Here is a 21,961-nt window from a genome sequence, read left to right on the forward strand (position 1 = left end):
GGGAGGGGGGGGGGGGGCTGGGGGTGAAGGGGGGGGGACAATTTCTTATAAATTGACTGCATCTGTGGAAAAGATTAATAAAAGCCACATTTATTTAGCAAACCAACAAAAATAACTTCACTGTTGTGCAAGGTGATTAATGCTCGACTGCAAAAAACATGGAAATAAAATAAAATCAGAAAACTGAAACTAATTAACAGCTTCCTGCAATTATGTGCACATATTTGAATTCACTTGACAGCTCCCAGCGACAGAAATCCATTTTGTTTTCATTTGCCGTGTCAACTGTAAATGAAGAGGAAATAGGACATCAAGAAACAGCAAAATCACCAAACGTAAATGGGTCACTATCCCCCTTCCCACTCCCAGACTGCTCTGCATGTGCGTGAATCTGTCAGCTTGGGCATGAGCCCATTCGCAACTGCTCAAAACGAACTTAATGTAAACATTTGTGGCATCATGCTCATCGGAAGCAGTTTGCTGTTAGGAAATACTCCATAGTCTTTATCCTACAGCCGTTGACACATTTTGCTGTTTATCAGTTCTTACCAATCAAAATTACAAAAACTTAACCAAACACTAAAACCATGGAAAATTGCTGGAATTCTAGGAAATTCCTGGTTTTTTCCCGAAGCATATATACTCTGTATTACTTACAAACAAATATTTCAATGTTTGAATTTGGAATGTTTATGATGCCCTGACCATATAAAAAACAAAAACCGGTTATAAAACGAGGTTTTTTTTTTCCCAAATTGATCATTTGAAAAATACAGGGTTGTCTTACATTTGCAAATTAAACTACTGTGCTGCTAATGTCAATATTTTTGCGTTATGTAACAGGTTACATTTACAGATGAAGCTTTGGCAACTATGGTCACATGCAGATTAATTTCAGAGAATTCAGAATGGTTGGAGGGGGAACAATAACCCAAGCTTGGCTGAGTGCTAGAGCAAAGGTGGGGAGGAGGGGAATGATGAGACGGCACCAAATTTCATCTTGATTCCAACCATGGAAATGTATACCATGTATATTGGCTTCTATGAACATCTACCACATTTAAAAACTACAGTGTGTCCAAGTTCAGGTATAGTGAGAATTTAACGTACTTTAAAACTGGATGACTACCAAAAAAGTAGGAGTGGTAAAAGTCTAGATAGGCGCCAGTGGCGGCTCACTTAGGTGTTTTGTGCAGCAATGTTGTCAACACTCGCCATGAGGTATGATGGGAACGAAAAGGGGCACGTCAACTGCTGGTTCTACTAGCCAATGAGAGAGTAGTGGGCAGAAAACAGGTTTGGAAGCAAGAGGTAAGGAAATGTCACATTCTCACATCAATATAGATTCGAAACCCACTATGTATTCAGAAAAAACAGCTGTCTTGGCCGATACAAATATAAGCACAACCCCTGAAATTGCAGTACATTCGGAAGAAAGAGCCAAGTACTAGTGACAACTAAGGCAAAAAATTTCATTTGAAGTAATATAAGCTGTGCTATTTGATCCCAACCTAACTACAACCTTATAATTCCTGACATATGGGGAGGGGGGGGGGGGGGGGGGGGGGGAGCAGTCAAACATTTGAGACAACAGCGAAGAGAGAATGGTTTCAATTTCGGCTCTAAAAATTCAGTGACCTTTTTTTGCCTCTCATTGCTCACATGAAACTACCATCCGAATGGCTAGGGTGCATTGGCTCACCAACCTATTTGCAGTAGAGAAGCACCACCGTCATTGGCCCTGATCTAAACTATCACAAAAACAGTGATGTCACAGTTGACCAGCTGAGAAGTTTAGAAAAACAAGAGTGAAGATATAAATTAATGTAAACCATTTCTTTTTTATTTTATTTCTATTTGTATTATCAAGATGTAGAAAATCAATAAACGGCATTTAAAAATCTGTGGGAAGGAGGGGGTCGCCTTATATTCAGGGCCATCTTACACTTGGGTAAATATAGTAGCACTTCCTTTTCTTCAAACAATTATCATTTTAACACCACATTATGTAAATAAATGTGCTTTTGAAATAATATATTACAATTGCATGGAAATGCAGCATTTTAAAATAAGCAGCTTCAGTCTTACAGTTTTTAAGTCGAAAGAGTTACCTTTTCAACTGAGTGAATATTCCTGGTTCCATAATGTAGTCTTTAGTTCTAAATTTTTCGAGACATTCTTTCAACACCTCTTGTGGGTTCTCCATCATCTCTTCCCCAATATCACCCTGAAACACAAAGACATGTGTCAGAGGGCCTTGAGGTAGCTAGTGATAAATTTGATTTGAGACATGCACCATCAACAGCAGAATACATTCGAATAATAACAAAATGGTTTGATGTCATGAATGTGAAATCAGTGTTTAAAGGGAAACACAAACAGAATCCTTATATGGATCCGTTGACAACTGATAGCGTTTCTATGCAATTTTTGCTAGATTTTCTAGACTGGCTTGATGTGTGGAATGCAAAGGGTTTGTCAAGTGGGTTTCTCACAAAAGAAACATTTTTTGCTATTCAGCATACAACATATGCCATTGTAGAGATTGCTCGATACTGTACTGGTATGAGCTATTTACTGACAGCCAAGCTACAAACAGATGTGCTTGAGCGGCGTTTTGGAAAGTATAGACAGCTTGCAGGTTCCCAATACAATGTTTCAGTGACACAAGTCTATGAAGCAGAAAAGAAGCTTCGAATTCAAAGTGCAATGCCTTGAGTTTTATGTTCTCCTTCCTATGGCAATATCACAGTAGGGGCCATAAAAAATTTTATGTTTTCTGAAGTTGAAGAAACAGACACATTAGACATAGAAGTCAGTGTAACTGTAGACGATGTTCTTTCAGTGAAAGATATTGCAACGTCTTTAACTTTCATTGCAGGCTACTGTGCTCATGCAGTGATTAAGAAGCTGAAATGTGAGAGTTGCCTTAATGAAATTGTGATTGAAAAGGAGTTGCCAATAAACGAACATTTTAGTTTGATACAGAGACTTGATCATGGAGGACTAAAATACCCATCAGACACTATTTTAAATATGATTGTCTACACTTATATTGTCATCAGCAAACTTCTCAAAGAACATGAAAGAGATTTTCTTGCCAGTACGAATCAACATGCTATTGCCTGTGCAGTAGCACTTGCTACTCTTCACGAAAATGACTTTTTATTATTTGATGGGGTATGCTGCAATGGACATTCATCCCAGACAATAATGAAAAGTGTTGTTTGGGTTAGTGTCAATATATTTTTAAACAACTACTGTAAAAAGGTTAATGGAAAAAAAAAATTTCAAAAAACACTCAGCGAAAACTGCAAACTCTTACAACATAATTTGGAAATCTTTATCTTAGATTCTTTTTAAATCATTAACACAAAACCTGTCATCAGTAATATTGCCACATCAACAAATGCCTCTTAAGCTGAACTAATTAGGTTAATCTGAAACTAGTCAAACTTACCAAATTGCAACTTATGGCTGAGAGCTTATATAAATATTTTAATATATAGCTGCTAACAGCTATCAACACTAATAGCCTAACTTGAAATTTTTATCAAAGAAATTAATCTTTAATATAAAGAATCTTACACTAATTCTTTCTCAGTTGAAGTTGTATGGTGAATAATACATACAGGAGGGAGGGGAGGGGATGTGGCAGGCAGAGAGGACCAATAGTAATCTTTTTATAGTATGTGAAATCTAAAAATCAATTCACTTGCTTTTCAAAGTATGACTTAAACCACTTCTTTGCTGCACGCCTTATTCATAGTATTTCTAATTAGTGTAATAATGTTATGTGGCCCAACATGCCACATGCCTTTGACAAAGACAAGACAATGCCATTTTGATCACCTTCCTTTATTATTTTGAGAAAAACTTATACAAACTGTGCTATAGCAGACTCCACTTTTTTTGCAAACAAGGTTAGTTTGTTTTGGTGATAAATGGAAGACAAGAGCAAAATTGCTCTATAGTTCTCTACATTCTCTGCAACACTTTTCTTTGTATACTGAAGTTATTACTTTAGCTTGTGATACATGTGAGAAATCTGCCAATTTATAATGATTCATTAATTGTTACTGTTGAAAAAGCTACTATAGTATTTATGCATTCTTTAGGTAGACAAACTTCGATTTCACGTAGTGTTTGTGGTGTTCCTCTGTCTTCTACTACTGTCACTGTTATGAGTGCAGATGTGCATGCTGTGACAATTGCCTCTCTTTTTCTGCGTTTACTACTTTCTCTGCAGCTGTTATAACTGTTGTTCTCTCAACATTTTCTTATGTAGATCATGTTTGTATATATTTTACTACCATTACAAATGGAGAAGCTGGTAGGGGAGGGCTTTGCAGTACTTTCATGGCCTTCTTTATGTATAATGATTGGCAGGTCTCCTCATCTAATAGTAATGTAATTGTGGAACAGCTCTCACTTCTGTTACAAGCACTATTGAGTGCCACTAATCCTCAGGTTGACTAATTACTGAGCTCCTTAAATAGATGCTTGCTCTGTGCCATAAAGTGCCTTCTTGTTAGCTCATCTTTGCTGAGGAGGAAAATATCTGAGGTGGACTCTCAGGTACGCCCTTCTGTTGGCTTTTTGAATATATTTGTTTATAAAGGAATATTCAAAAAGCTTAAGCCTGTCACAATTGCTTTTCACTCACCTAATCTAATTAATGTAACCAGATCATATTCCAACACCACTTGACACATTTTTGCCACATAACATACACTTACAGATGGTAATTACTTGCAATTTACAGGGTGACCTAATATAATGTCTATATGCATCGCCATTTTTCTACTACAGTGCTTTCATATGCATTCTTCCTACACAAAACTTTATGGTGCAGTATTTTATTTGCATTCTTTTAGTGTCCCACTTACTTAAAGACCTTCCATTACTACCCAGGAGATTATAAAATAGCAATTTAATAATTAATGTTGTTCAAAATTTATCATTATTATTCCTAAAATTATGAAACTTAAGTTCTCAAGAATGTGCTTATTGTTAATGTTTGGCCTTGGTGTCCATAAGTCTTAATTATTTTGTCCCTACATAGTATTCATGTTGTACATCTATAATTTTCTATTGTGAACCACTACAATCTAAAATTTTTCTCATTCCATGTGTTAGTGATTATTGACAAGAGTGTATGGAAGATGAATAAAAGAAATAAATAAATTCATTCATACACAGAATTTTTTTACTTCATTTGCATTCATTCATATCAGTATGGTCAGTAGATGAAACTTGTGTTCCACTTCTAAACAATTACCAGTATATATATTTTGGAATGATGATCTGTTCAAGTATTGCAACTAAATAGAGCTGAACCACCAACCCCACCCCTTTCCCCCAACTTATGGAAGGATGAAGTATCTAAGCCACTGGTGAGTGCAGCCCAAATGTGATGCCAAATGAAGGTAAGTGTTCATTTTTAACAATTATTTCACCACAGGTCACATCACGTCATAAAACTTCTCAACAGATGAAATGAAAGTTTACTTCGTAGTTGAAATTTATTTATGTGCAATTCATGCAAACAGTTTGTTTCAAAGTATATATTTCTTAGTACAGAAACATTCTTTCTTCAAAGGTATTCAGTTTAGAGCAGCGAAATTCTAACCTGGTAATCTGTATTTTGAGACCTCATGTAATTTCAATACACAATGGAAATTTAAACTTACTGTTTTGAGGCATCAAGGAATCACAAATTTAGCATTGGAGGGCAGTGTGGAGGGTAAAAATCGTAGAGGGAGACCAAGAGATGAATACACTAAGCAGATTCAGAAGGATGTAGGTTGCAGTAGGTACTGCGAGATGAAGAAGCTTGCACAGGATAGAGTAGCATGGAGAGCTGCATCAAACCAGTCTCAGGACTGAAGACCACAACTTACTGAGAAAAGAGAATTCATTGAAATTTGTATTGGCATACCAAAATTTATGGCAATACCATTACATACTCATCTTAGGTCAGTGAGATTTTCTTAATGGAAAGAAAGTTTCTTAGGGAAAGGTGCACAAACTGAGAAGAGATATATCATTCATTAGAACTGCATTTCACTTAAAAACTATTAACAGGAGAAATTTCTTTAAACTTTAAAAAAAAAAAAAAAAAAAAAAAGCATGAATACAAGGTTGCTGAAATGGTGGACTAAAACATATGTAGAACATGTCTTTCAGGGCAGTGTTAGTTTTTGAAACGACTCATACAATTGCTTATTACCAGTGCCTCTCTATAGGGGGTGTTATAATTCGAACATTATTTGCCCAATTTTCGTGTTTCTTTTTTTAGTTCACAGGTATATCAACCAATCGGCTTTTAAAATGGATTTTGCTACATAATAAACAGCGGCAATAACAGTGTCCGTAAAATGTTAGCTGCAAGTGTGCTACTTTGCAAAGTGCCGTCCACATTATTAGACCTGCGTCAACGTGATGCAATATTTAACTTAAAAAACAAAACAAAAACCCTGATAGAAAGTCAGCGAGAGCATACGAGACTCTTTCGCGGGTGGCTTTCAATCAAAATTTTTGTGATTAAAAATCGTCTTACACAGGAACTGCAAAACAGAAGAGTGGTGAATGGTGGTCAGCCATAAAAGATAAATGTATACCGTTGCAGACGTTTAGATTGGCCTTTTCGAGATTTACAATTTATACTACAGCACTTACAGTTTAGGAATGGTATTGGAAAAGAGCACACTGGTGGCAAACACTTGCACTTTCTGTATCTGACGATCTTTGAACGGCTAACCAGACTGCCATGAAACAAGTCGTGACAATCCCCATTAGAGCAACTTTAAAATAAACTACAATGAAATGGGTCCATTCATTTGGGAGTTTTGATGCCTCAGATAGTGAAAGTTATTACAGTCACTTTTTACGTCGGGGCTAAAAGGTATGCAGAAATAAGTTACAGACAAAAGAACTGGGTCATTTAAGAAAGGAAATCTTGTAATTCATGAGAGAGGTATGTCAGATTTCTTTACGAATTTTCCTCGAGCGGTCCCCTTAACAGTCTATTGCTGTGGCCAAACGGACTGCGAGCACCGGCACCAGACTACATGCGTGACGTCACTGAGCGGGCGCGCAGGCTTTCCTCTATAGGGGGTGCTGGTACATTACATAACTCACATCTTTTGAGTAGCTGTTCTTTGTCACTGATATATCTGCTAAGGAACACATTTTTCATAATTTTGATTGATTCTGGGAAAGCATGAAAAATCTAAACAACAGTGGCTGGGTAGAGATTTAACACCTCTCAACTCAAATTAGAAGCCAAGTGTCCTATCATCTCACCCAGTGACCTGTACTTTGAGGCAGACATAACTTTTGTTGTGAGAGGAGAGCAGTGTAGCTTCGTATTAACCATATAATGAAAAGGATAGTTGCTTCTCACCATATAGCAGAGATCCTGAGTCGCAGAAAGGCACAACAAAGATTGATACACAATTAGCTTTCACTCAAAAAGGCCTTTGTAAAAACTGCGAGTTGTGTTTGCATGAGTGTGTGCGTTTTATAAATCAACCCAAATCAAGACAAGTAATATAAATACTAAAATTTTGATAAACCCTGATACAAAAGGTACAATAAATAAAAATCTACTTTAAAAAATTTAAAATTATATTTTTAATAGAACATTTCATTAACAATATACTACAATTTTAAAAATCAATTCTATAAAATACACTAAGACAAAAAACAACAAAATTATTTACATTAAATAATTAAATAAACAAAAAATCAACATAATAAAATAAATAATCATGTATGTATTTTGTCTAATTTTGACAGAGGCCTTGTTGCCCGAAAGCTAATTGTGTGACAGTCTTTTTGTTGTGCCTTTCTGTGACTCAGCATCTCCACAATATAGTGAGAGGCAGCTGTCCTTTTCATTATATTGTTACATTCCAAGCTGGATTTTCCACTGTTTTATATTAACCATGTCAGTTTATGGTGTATCTGACATTTAGAGGTACTGAGGATATAAAAGTATTCACCTGTGACACCTATAAGCTATAACTGAAAATGTCTAAAAATGTAATATGGATCTGTGAGTTGATATTGCCATCTAGCATGTGTACCTATTAAGTAAATACGTTTTACATGAGATTAAGTAATTACATTAATTAATAATACTTGGATCTATTTCAAGTAATTTTATTGTGTTTGTATCAATGTCCATAAATCTTTATTGAAATAAGCTTTGACATTAATGTATAAATATATTAGCTACATTTTACTTTTCTTGGTGGGCAGCCACCTGATTTTTTTTTCCATTATTGTTGTTAAAGCCTTATTGTATTATGTGGTGTAATGGAGGACTAAAAAGTAGACTTGCAAAGTAATGAAATATTCTGATAAATACACGCGAAAAATTTTTTTCTGACAATACAGTTATTTTTGTCTAAAACTGAATCACAAAAAAATTACTGGACTGTGTCCCCTTTCATTAATCACATAAGTGTGTGGTTAAATTATAACAAGAAACAAGGTCCTGTGTTGTAGCAGGCAAAATGTGAACAGTTTAATTGAACAGTCATTTACTATGAGTAACAAACAGTGTTGAGGGGCATATAAAAGAAAAAAAGCAGTGTATATGGTGGCTCACCCAAAAGTTATCGAACTCTTTTAATAACATTGAACATTAACTGATAAATGGAAAACAATATTCACTGAACATATCAAAAAAACAGTAACCCTAACTATTGACCTGCGAGTTTCCGCAGTTATGCCAAAATCATTTCTCCATGAAGCACATTTCATTCCCCTACCACCACCTACAGCAGGGAAAACTTAGTTCTCTTGGGTGAATATTAAATGGGTAAACACCATGCTTGGAAGTGTGGGGCAAAACTTCATTTACTACAGGTAAAACGGTAATACTATTTACAGAAGAGCAGTGTTGATGGTAAACACAATATGTACAACAGACTTAAGTTTTCTTTTTGATGCATTGCAAAACTTTAGCTAATATCTTGACTGATATACTTACTCACTACTACCAGTACATACTAATGGCTATTGGAGATCAGTGGTGAAATGATGATTACCTAAACAGTTTACCTACCAATACAAAAATGTTTATTTTTGTTTGATCTGTACATTTAAACTCACATTGCACATCGCTACTAAAATGTTCCTTGTATATTTTTGTGTGATCTTTAAAGTGGAAATGTGTGATGATGTCACAGAGTATAGTGCAGGGGACTGGGTAATTCAAATGAGTTGAATATCACTTATCTCAATCAACATGTAAATTATCAAATATACATCATCATAACGATGAACAGCATTGTTGGCACATTATTCAGGCACCAAGAGAACTAAGGGTTTGGCAAAAGTGTTCATTATCCATACCAATAGGTATTTTAAATATTACCAATCATACACTATAAGGTGGCTCTTTTGTGGAAGGCACTGGGAACAAAAACTTCGTATCAGCTCATAGCACACTTGCTGTTGAGACAAGCCCCACCTCCTATTCCAAGGGCCCCATGCTTATAAAAGAAACAAATGTGATGGGCTAATGAGTCACAGAAGTGACATAAAATAAGAATCACTTAAATGTAGTCTCTACACTCATTTTTCTGAAATAATAATAATAATAATAATAATAATAAACCCCGTGGAGGCCCGGGAAAAGATTAGGCCTCCGGTATGTTCTGCCAGTCGTAAAAGGCGACGAAAAGAACAAACCACTAATAGGGCTAACCCCCCTTTTAGTGTGATTAGTTGGTTCAGGACAGAACTAAAGAAGCCTCGGACAAGCGCCGTCATGGTCGGGGACGACGCTTGAACCCTATGCCCGCCCACAATGGTAACGACACTGCTAGCCAACTGGAAAATGATTTAAATCCAAATAGAGGTGTTTTGCAGGATATGCTTCCTGCAACCACCCTAGAAGGAAAACAAAGACAGAGGATGAGATGGTCAGATGAAGTTAATCGACACCTCATGTTCTGTTATTACCAAGCAACAAACCTAGGAACCAACACAACTGGATACAGATCACAAGTATACACAACATTTATTACCAGATACCCAGAATTAAAATTTTTAACAGAACGACGACTAGCTGATCAGATCCGTGTAATAATCAAAAATAAGAGGATACCCCAGTCAGAATTAGAAAACATCAAACAACAAGTACAACAAATACTGGAACAAAATAATGTGCAATCAGAAGAAGAAGAAGAAAATACAGTAATGGACTCAAACATCCCAGAGCAAACAAACAAAGAACAACACGCACCAATTAAACAATCAGAGGAAAACGAAATCTTAAGACAGCCACCAGAACAAGCACAAATAGAACACGAAGTGACACACATGTTAGATATAGAAGAAAAATTTCAGCTGACATATATAGAATGCAAAGACACAAATACAGACATTAGACCATTCTTGCATAGACTGTCAAATAACCCACAAGTCGAAACAACAATAAAAACTATCAACACAATCATACACAAAAAAATAAATGAAAACACAACTATGGAAGAGTTACAACTACTAGTTTATATAGGAGCACTCGCTACACTAAATATACACACAAGGCAGAGATCAGAACCAACCAACACGCAGAAGAAACCCACAAAACCAGCATGGCAACACAGGCTACAGAGCAGAATAGAAAAACTGAGAAAAGACATCGGACAGCTAACACAATTTATAAGCAATGAAATGTCAGAAAAAAAAACCAAAAAGGTTAGGTAAAATCTCACAACAAGAAGCGATAGAGCAATTAGATGAAAAGAAGCAGAAATTACAAGCATTGGCCAAACGACTTACAAGATACAAAAAAAGTGAAAATAGGAGGAAACAAAACCAAACATTCAACACAAACCAAAAGAATTTTTACCAGACAATAGATAACACACACATTAAAATAGACACTCCACCAAACATAAAAGACATGGAACACTTCTGGAGCAACATATGGTCAAACCCGGTACAACATAACAGGCATGCACGGTGGATACAAGCAGAAACAGACACATACAAGATGATACCACAAATGCCTGAAGTGATAATTTTGCAACATGAAGTCGCCCAAGCAATTAATTCTACTCACAATTGGAAAGCCCCTGGAAAAGATAAAATAGCAAATTTCTGGCTAAAGAAGTTCACCTCAACACATTCACATCTAACTAAATTATTTAACAGTTACATTGCATACCAATACACATTCCCTGATACACTTACACAAGGAATAACTTATCTGAAGCAGACACAGCAAACCCAGCTAAATATCGCCCCATAACATGCCTACCAACAATATACAAAATATTAACTTCAGTCATTACACAGAAATTAATGACACATACAACACAGAACAATATTATAAATGAAGAACAACAGGCTGTTGCAAAGGAGCACGAGGATGTTAAGAGCAACTGATAATAGATGCAGAGGTGACATATCAAGCTAAAACTAAACAAAGGTCACTACACTACGCATACATTGATTACCAAAAAGCTTTTGATAGTGTACCCCACTCATGGTTACTACAAATATTGGAAATATACAAAGTAGATCCTAAATTGATACAGTTCCTAAACATAGTAATGAAAAATTGGAAAAACACAATTAATATCCAAACAAATTCACATAATATCACATCACAGCTAATACAGATTAAGCGTGGAATATACCAAGGATACTCATTAAGTCCTTTCTGGTTCTGCCTTGCTCTGAACCCACTATCCAACAAGCTAAATAATACAAATTATGGATACAACATACCCACACAAAATCACACATGTGCTATACATGGATGATCTAAAACTACTGGCAGCAACAAATCAACAACTCAACCAATTACTAAAGATAACAGAAGTATTCAGCAATGATATAAATATGGCTTTTGGAACAGAGAAATGTAAGAAAAATAGCATAGTCAAGGAAAAACACACTAAACAAGAAGATGACATATTGGATAACCACAGCGACTGCATAGAAGCGATGGAAAAAACAGATGCCTATAAATATCTAGGATACAGACAAAAAATAGGAATAGATAATACAAATATTAAAGTAGAACTAAAAGAAAAATATAGACAAAGACTAACAAAAATACTGAAAACAGAATTGACAGCAAGAAACAAGACAAAAGCTATAAATACTTATGCTATACCAATATTGACCTACTCATTTGGAGTAGTGAAATGAAGTAACACAGACCTAGAAGCACTCAATACACTTACACGATCACAATGCCACAAATATAGAATACATCACATACATTCAGCAACAGAAAGATTCACATTAAGCAGAAAGGAAGGAGGAAGGGGATTTATCGACATAAAAAACCTACATTATGGACAGGTAGACAATTTAAGAAAATTCTTTATAGAACGAGCAGAAACTAGATTGCAATACAGGATCAAACAATAAACACCAGATATTACAGCAAGCATATTATTAAAGATCCCAATACCACAACAGATAAATGCCGACTTTGCAAACAACAAATAGAAACAGTAGATCACATCACAAGTGGATGTACAATACTAGCAAATACACAGAATACCCCAGAAGACATGACAATGTAGCAAAAATAATACATCAACAGCTTGCCTTACAACATAAACTAATAAAACAACACGTTCCCACATACAAGTATGCACCACAAAATGTACTGGAGAATGATGAATACAAATTATACTGGAACAGAACCATTATAACAGATAAAACAACACCACATAACAAACCTGACATCATACTCACCAATAAAAAGAAGAAATTAACACAACTAATCGAAATATCCATACCCAATACAACAAATATACAAAAGAAAACAGGAGAAAAAATTGAAAAATACATCCAACTGGTTGAGGAAGTCAAGGACATGTGGCATCAGGATAAAGTTGACATTATACCAATTATACTATCAACTACAGGAGTCATACCACACAATATCCACCAGTACATCAATGCAATACAGCTACATCCAAACTTGTATATACAACTACAGAAATCTGTAATTATTGATACATGTTCAATTACCCGAAAGTTCCTAAATGCAATATAACATATACCGTACAGTTAAAAGGAAGTCACGCTTGATCAAGGTCCGCGTCACTTTCCATTTTTGACCAGACATAACGTCTGAGAAAAGAAAGAAAGATAATAATAATAACAATAATAACTCACAGTAACCACTCACTTCACCACACTTAGAACGACAAATATTGCAAGAAGTCATAGTTCCACTGATGCTGCATAATACACTTTTTTGATCACTGTTGGTCAATTTCAGCATAGCAATTTCACATGTACATGAACATAAGATCTCGCAAATGCTATCAGTACATCACAAAATAAGTGAAAAAGAAATAGCCAAGGCATGCATCACTGCTCTAATCCTTTACCAAACAAAATATGTATCATAACTCATTTGTCAGAAGGTATGAATGTAGTTACTTGATACTATTTTCTGTAATGTGACAATGAACTGTAACATGCTTCATCATTTTCTCTTTACTTAATTCATGCAGTATCCCAGGATTTTCCCTTTATTTGCGCCTTGCAGTTCATTTGATAAAGAATTTGGGCAGTATTGTGTTCTGTAGTGCAATTTATATTCAGCTGGTTTGGAAAGGTCTGGTTGAATGTAAATAGTAGGACTGACAAAGTCACTGGGACACACCTCTGCATTTTCTCTTTGTTTTGACTTTGTGTATCATCTGCTAATGGCATATATACATATAACCACATTTACATGTACACTTTGTAATGTTACTTGAATTACTTAACCATTACGGCACCTCACCTGAACCTCTCAATACCAGCAATATTCTACTGTGTTTCTGTAAAGTAGTTGACATATTTCTGAGATAACATTCAGATTTGATTTCATTAATGTAGAGGTACTTTGATACATCGATATGTTTGTATTGCAATGATATTATTCTTATGTGTATACTTTCTTTTGTCACTATGACCTTTGACGTACTTGTAACTCAGATTTTTGGGCGCGTAAGCGATTATTGTTAGTTGTTAGAGAGTCGGACCTAGAAAAAGTCAAGTCTTGGACTCATGTTGGAAAGACGCATATTGTAGTCAGCTTATAAAATGTGAACTTTAACAGTGAGGAAGATGTTTTCAAGTATGTTTTGTATTGTGAAGTGATATTTTGTGTGTTACGTGATACTGCAACCAAAGCAATAAAAAAGGAAGTGTAACTTAAATTCGGAGTGCTGATTATTTTTTTACATCACCATTGTGCTAACTTTCAAAGGTTTAATCTGCAAGAATGGTTTGTGAAACACATCTATAAAACTTTTGAATAAAGCAGAATAAAACCTAGGCCTCTTTGCATCCGAGCTTGGAATCATAACCACCTAGATTTTCGACGATTGAGCCATGTTTATACAACGAGACCAGCATGGGAAACACGAAAAGATAAGTGCCTAGTTTATTCATTATTACATGAAATGACTTTATTAACTGTGCTCTAATGACACCTGCCACATAATAACTTTGTTGTTGCCCAAAAATGCAGTATTTAGCAGCGTGAGCAACACCACAATCATTATTAAATTTTGACCTTTGTTATGGTGTTAGAACTTGAAAATGACACCTTATGCAAATAATAACAATATTACAAAAATTACGAAAAGGATAGATTGCAACTCACCATGCCACAACAAAAAGATTGTTAAACAAGTTAGCTTTTGGATAAAAGGCCTTCTTCCGAATTAGACAACACACACCAACACATGCACACATGTGCGCACATGCTTGCGCGCCCGCGCACAGGCGCGCGCCCACACACACACACACACACACACACACACACACACAAAGCCACTGTCTGTGGCTGTTGAGGCATCTATTTTTCTTTTCTAAGCTGTCTCAAATTTCATCATACTTCTCTGTCATTTTCTTATCTACCAAGTATAACTTCTGCTCTACATTCACATCCCTTTTGTTGATGTAACCTGTGCTAGACACATTTATCAGCATAGCTCTATCTCTGCATAAGAAAATGTGACTTAATGCCAACTGAATGTTCAGTATATTACCTCTCCATCTGGTTCGCCTTCCCACTCCTTGTGTTCCTCAAATCTCTGCTCCATTGTGTGTTTGCTAATGTAAAACGACCTGAAAAATTTGGAACATATTAATGACAAAATTACTGAAAGAAGAATATGAACCATGTAAACTATACATTAAAATATTCAAGTTATTGGGCCACATTTCTTTTGATACGCCTGGATTTTCCTCCAAATATTAACATGTGCATGATTAATAGATGGGACTCACACAGTATACAATAACATTTCAGTAATTTATATTAAATCTATGACAGAAATTAAAATTAGAAAGAGAGAGAAAAGCTATGCATTACTTACCTCTGGGAGTTATAACTCACAGCACCCCTTGTAAGAACACTTGAAAAGTAGGATCACAGAACTCCTAGCTTTCAGAACAACTGGTTCCTTCTTCAGAGAGGCAAGAGCAATTGATTGAAGCAGATGAGGCAGAGGTGTTAGCCAACTCAAAGTGGAGGCTATGAGGGAACTGTGTGTTTTGAGGAGGAAAGGCAGCAAAGATGGAGAAAAAGGTGTTACAGAAGGAAGAAGTCATGTATCAAAGGTAAGAATAATCTGAAGTCCAGGATGGAATAGGAACAAGATTATTAAAAGAATAAATTGCTACTTACCACATAGAGGAAGCAATGAATCAGACAGACACAAAGAAAAGATTGTTAAACATTTAATATTTTGGACAAAAAAGCCCCCTTCGGAAATATAACACACACACACACACACACACACACACACACACACACACACCAGCCTCTCTTGCCCAAAACTTCCACAAATTTTTTTATGGGAAGAATAAATAAAAAACAATACAAAAAAATTAAATTCTAACTACCACCAACATGAAGAATAAGATTCTTTTGCGAGGGGAGAGGGTGGCCATGTGGTTCTATGTGAGAAGATACATTTGAGAGTACAGTGGCAGCACTTGGCATTACCATGGAAACCTAACAGCTGATGCAAAATTATTATCAACCATGTAGTCGGATGGTGCTGATCCTCAAACACGAACCACTGATGGTATTATGCCAATCTCCAACATATGATCCCATCAGAGGTTCATGCCAGACTGCAGCATATAATCCAGCCCAGGATCAGTCCGACTCTTCTCTGTATGCTGCACAAGAAGTGGAGTGCACATTGCGAGTGTTGTTGTATTCGCTACAACGCTAATATGGTGGGCTCTGTTTGTAACGTGCAGAATTCTGATAGTGCTTGGACTGCACTTTTCTTAGGAATAGGACTGAAGACAGTTTGCATTGCTCCTAGTAGCATCCTGTTCACATATCTCTTGTTGCAAATAAAGTCCGTTGTTTGTTCGAGTAGCTCGTCCTTTAACAAAAGCTATAGCAACTCTGAACCAGTTACGTGTGCAAATCAAATGTGAATAATTCTATAACTACGCAAAGATTATAGTTTTTATTTATTTATTTTTACTAACGCAAACCGTGAAGGGTCACCAGGAGCTGTGGGCAGTTATATTACAGTCAGTGCAAGAGCTAGCAACTGTAGCAAGAATGTCTCCCACACAACTTTTGTTTACAGATTTTCCACAATTTAATGAACAACATGAGGAGCAGGACACTTGCCACCAACTACTACAGCTATATTTTTGGGCTTGTAAAATTTGTGAAACAGACAGCCAAAAGGCCATGTTATTGTCAGGAAGTCCCCAATTTTATCATCTAATACAAAAACTACAATCTTTAACAAATCTGGTGGAACTTGAACTGCCTAGAATGTTTTCTGTAGTGCCTGAACATTTTTCGACAAAGACACACATTACTGGACCCAGATGAAAACAGGATTATAATTACAAAATCAAATAGGGGCAATGCAGGAGTAGTTTTCATATTGAATAAAAAAATAGAAACATAGATAAGCTACTATGAACAGCATAGTGAACACATCATTGTAGCCAAGATAGACATTAAGTCCACACCTACCACAGCAGTACAAATTTATATGCCAACTAGCTCTGCAGATGGTGAAGAGATTGAAGAAACTTATGAGGAGATAAAAGAAATTATTCAGATAGTTAAGGGAGGAAAAAATTTAATAGCCATTGGGGACTGGACTTCGGTATTAGGAAAAGGAAGAGAAGGAAAAACAGTAGGTGAATATGGAATGGGGCACAGAGAATAACTTACTCATTGCTAAACTTGGTTTAAGAATCCTGAAAGAAGGTTGTACACATGGAAGAGACCTGGAGACACAGGAAGGTTTCAGATTGATTATATAACGTTAAGACAGAGTTCGGAACCAGGTTCTAAATTGTAAGACATTTCCAGAGGCAGATGTGGGCTCTGACACAAGTTATTGGTTATGAACTGTAGATTAAAACTGAAGAAACTGCAAAAAAGTAGGAATTTAAGGAGACAGGTCCTGGATAAACTGAAAGAACCAGAGGTTGTAGATAGTTTCGGAGAGAGCATTAGGGATCAATTGACAAGAACAGGGAACATTTGTATGGAATGTAGCCGTGTATGGACGATAAACAGTTTAGACAAGAAGAGAATAGAAGCTTTCAAAATGTGGTGCAACAGAACAATGCTGAAGATTAGATGGGTAACCATGTAATTAACAAGGTCGTACTAAACAGAATTGGGGAGAAGAGGAATTTGTGGCATAACCTGAATAGAAGAAGGGATCGGTTGGTAGGACACATTCTGAGGCATCAAGGGATCACCACTTTAGTATTGGAGAGGAGTGTGGAGGATAAAAATCGTAGAGGGAGGCCAAGAGATGAATACACTAAGCAGATTCACAAGGATGTAGGTTGCAGTAGTTACTCAGAAATGAAGAGGCTTACACAGGATACAGCAGCATCACACCAGTCCTTAGACTGAAGTCTACAATGATGACAGTGACCGACATTTCAAGCATCTGTCATTGTGATGAGAATCAGTGGTGTGTTTCCATAATCACCACACAGAAATGAAGTATAGGCAGATTCAGTGGTATGTTTGGAGTATGCAGCAAATATGTTACATAACAAAATTATATTTTTGTAACTTTTGACATTTTAATAATAAGGATATTATTAGCAAGTAACTCCAAATGACATTCCTCTCACAAATTCAGTTTAAATCACATAAAATATATATATAATTGTTTACAATATAATTGCAGTAGTACTGAGATACTGTTTCTTTGTATCTTCTCTTTCCCAATACTGGTGTGCCTATTTAAGATATGTTTCACACTGTGATAACCATGCATAAAGCTTATATTTTGCTACATTACAAATAAGTAGGTGGATCAGAAAACTTAATAACAGGTTAATTATAACCCTATCAACTCGTTTCTCATAACAAAACCATGCAGGTAACTTTTAAGTGCTTGATACTTGATCAGGCCATTGGGCATCACATTTAACTGCAATTATCTCACGTTACAAAAACTCTGGCAGAGTTCTGGTTGGGAGTAGATGAAAAATGTGATTTATTCTTAAGATTTCATTCATATAATGTGTTCACCTAATTTCTATAGCAAAAAAAATTCCCTATGTTGAAAATTAGCAAAGTCAGAAAATGTATTTTCATAAACTATCCTTATATCGTGTAAATAATTTGCCAAAACTAAACTGAAAACATAGTGAAACTCTTCCAGAACATATTGAAGCCAGTTACGTATTGGTACATCAACATTTTGTAGACCAAGCCCTTGCATAGCTCAGACCACAACTGTGTGTTAAGAAGTATAGTAAACTACAGGTCGGACCAAGATCTTCTCAACATGCAAGCCATCTATTGCTCAAAAACTGGATCCACTGCGTATGAGAACAATGTACAGATGTCTCACCACCTGCCCCTTGACTCGTGCTGCCTTCTGTTGTCAATTTCTTAAATTGTTTTGAAAGTAACATTAGCAAAGGTAACAGCTGCTCTCACAAATGGCTGCGCCAGCATCATAGCATTGACATAATTTCATGTGTCTACTTGTTAGGTTTCACAGTTTGCTGTAATTTTGCTACACATATGTCATGTTTGTTGAGTGAGTCTAAAATTTTGGAAGCTCAAGAGGAAGAAATTGCTCAGTAACTCATCTCACACCTTTTAATATAATTACACTTTATGTCATCATTAGTTTATAATTTGTAAACTATCAGCAAACTAAAGTAAATATCAAAAAAAAGTCTTGAAGCTTTGTATTTTTTTAGTATGTATGACTCCTGAAGATAAATCATTTACATATGCGCCAATAATGCTTTAAAAAACACCATAAATGCATGGTTTCCTCTCTTTTCAATCCCTCCACATGTTACTATTGAACTGTCAATCCTTGAGTAATTTTGAAAAGACTAGATACCGTTGGTGAGGCAATGTTAATTTGAGTCATTTAATAAAGAAAAGTCTTCTGGTACAGATTGTATACAAATTACATTTCTTTCAGAGTATGCTGGTGAAATAGCTCCTATTTTAGCAGTAACATACAATCACTCACTCAACAAAAGATTCATACCTGAGGACTAGAAATTTGCTCAGACCATTATAAAAAGTGGGAGAATAGAAGAAATCCACTTGAATTATAATCCCATATCACTGATATAAATTTGTGTTAGGGTTTTGGAACTGTACTGAGTTCCAACTTTATGAAATACCTGGAAAAAAACAATCTACTGTCACATAATCAGCACAGATTCAAAAAATATCACTCATGTGAAACACAATTGGTTGCTCATTTGTACAAAGTAATTAGTGCAATTGACGGAGGATCTTAAGTTTATTCCATATTTATAGATTTCTGGAAGGTTTCTGACACCATTCTTCTCAAGCAGCTTCTAATCAAATTGCATGCCTATGGAGTATTGTTTCAGGTGTGCAATTCAATTTGTTATTTCCTATCAGAAAGGTCACAGTTCAGAGTAACTGACAGGAAGTTGTCTTGAGAGGTGGCATGACCCCCCTCTCATATTTCTATCTTACGATTTTCCTCTCTAATTGCATGCGGTGAAAAGTTGCTATTCCTTCACACGCGGACTTCCCACGCAGCGTCTCTCGTCACCCGCGTGGTCCGGTGACAGGCGGGCTCTGCTGATCTTGAAAGGGTAAGTTGACGGGTGTGAGTGGGTCAAGTGAATGCTTTCCAGACGCCGACATTGTAGAATAGCGGCGGAGACACGCTCGCAGGGGCCTGAAGTAGCGGCTGGGCTAGAGGTTCCGTTACTTCGCAGGAACTTAGCGAAAACACTTTCTGGCGGGCTACCAGCGAGCGTGGGAATGACTTGTGTTCCCAAGCAGCCTTGGCGCGCAAATTCCCACGTTTTCCGCCGGTTTTCGAGTTGCTGATTGAACGTTTAACCACGGCCACTGTCGTGGGGGCGGGAATGTTCTGTGTTCGGTTTGTACGGGTGCTCTTGTGGTAGTCGGCTCTCGCCTTTCGGTCGGAGTAGGTTACAAGACGGAGCTCTCGCTGCTCTGGACAGCCTGCTTTCCGTTGACTGTCTAATATACTTTTATTTAATTGTAACTGTTTGACGAAGTTGCTGAAGTTTCGACTTCAACGTAACTTTCCGAGTACAGTTGGCAATTGAGCGTTCTGCGTACAAGCGGCCTATGTTGTCTGTCTTGAGCAGTTTTGGCTAAAGTTGACTGTATCGGGGTTACAGTGTGACTTCGCTTGTTAAAATCAATCACTGTACCGTCAGTGATTGTGTGGCGAGCCTTCTTCGTATTTGTATTGCTAGGAAGTCTTTAGTCTGGAAAAACCAAACCAGGATAATTTGTTTTGGGCTATACTCGCGACATTATCATCACCACGACGGGACGTCGAAGCAACCAGCCATCGCCTCCGGTACGCCAGATCGTGTTCTGGCAGTTAAGAAGACAGTTTGGTAATGTATGTCCGCAACACCGGCAGATAGGGATTTTCCTAGGTGATAATCAGAGCTCAGCAGAGCGCGCCTGTTCATCTTTTTCTAACTTTGTTCTGTCTTGGGTAGCAGCAATTAATGTTGGGTTGGCTGTGTGTTTTCTCTTAAGATTTGAGTTGCAAGGAATTGGCTCCACATACCACTTCGTCACAATCTAGTTTAGGGACAACTTCACCTTCACAGCATTTATTTGAGTATCCAATTTGAGCCAATTTGATGTATTGTAAATGTTTCATGTGTTTTGTTTATTATTTTGAGTTTAGTCATAATAAATCATATTGTTATTTTGGACAGAACTTTCATTCTGTTAATCGGTAGAGCAACCCTTTCACTTCTCACTACGTTACTGAAACTTTCCTTGATTTAATTAATGTTTATCAAACTAAATTATTGCATGTGCCAAACTCTTTTCTACTCCACTTGCAGGGTCGATTACAGTCAGTTCGCGTTTCTTTTTAATCCATGTGCAACAGCAAAGGTCGGAACTAGAATAGGGGGGGCTTAGAGCATCATTTATATATGAAGATTCTCGAAGAATTTAGTGTTAAATACGTTGCTAGCCCCGGCACCTCGCATAAAATGGCGACCCTTAGCCTCGGATGTTTCCTGTGAATCACTGATAAGCAAACAGTATTCTTAGTAGGAACATTCAAATTTTTTTCTCTACTTTTTTTTAATGATTAATACCCAACTTGTTTTTCTTGTAGTTCCGTGATTAGTTTTAAGTAGCTGCGCATGATTACTGTTTTTGTTTTCAGCGTATATATTTGTTGGTTTGTTCATTGTTTTGTATGTTTCTTTGATGTGGTGTCCGTACCACTTCACACTTTGTCGGGTTTGTGTGCAGTTTCTGTGCATGTAATTACATGCGTGGGAACGGCGTTGTTGAAATTTTGTGTCTATGTCGAAAAATATATGGAGTAGATTATTTTTATTGTGCATTTTAGATAAAATTGTTTTTCATGAATGATCACGAGAAGTAAGGCACGACTATTATCGAGCGAAGTTGAAACAAAAGAGG

The 21,961-nt window shown here is 36.5% G+C and overlaps 1 protein-coding gene across 5 annotated transcripts in view; it reads right to left on the minus strand.

Annotated features, from left to right (window-relative positions):
* The window catches only part of LOC126260923 (negative elongation factor D), a 229,231-nt gene that overhangs the window by 169,967 nt on the left and 37,303 nt on the right, over positions 1–21,961 (minus strand). For all 5 annotated transcript variants that reach the window (XM_049958411.1, XM_049958412.1, XM_049958414.1 and 2 more), the window contains exons 3-4: positions 15,042–15,120; positions 2,112–2,227 (exon numbers count right to left, since the gene is read on the minus strand). In XM_049958411.1, coding sequence (XP_049814368.1) covers positions 2,112–2,227; positions 15,042–15,095 — 170 coding nt within the window. In that variant the 5' untranslated portion in view covers positions 15,096–15,120. The remainder of the gene's footprint in view (positions 1–2,111; positions 2,228–15,041; positions 15,121–21,961) is intronic.

Source organism: Schistocerca nitens, chromosome 5, assembly GCF_023898315.1.
Source record: "Schistocerca nitens isolate TAMUIC-IGC-003100 chromosome 5, iqSchNite1.1, whole genome shotgun sequence".
NCBI classification, from domain to species: domain Eukaryota; kingdom Metazoa; phylum Arthropoda; class Insecta; order Orthoptera; family Acrididae; genus Schistocerca; species Schistocerca nitens.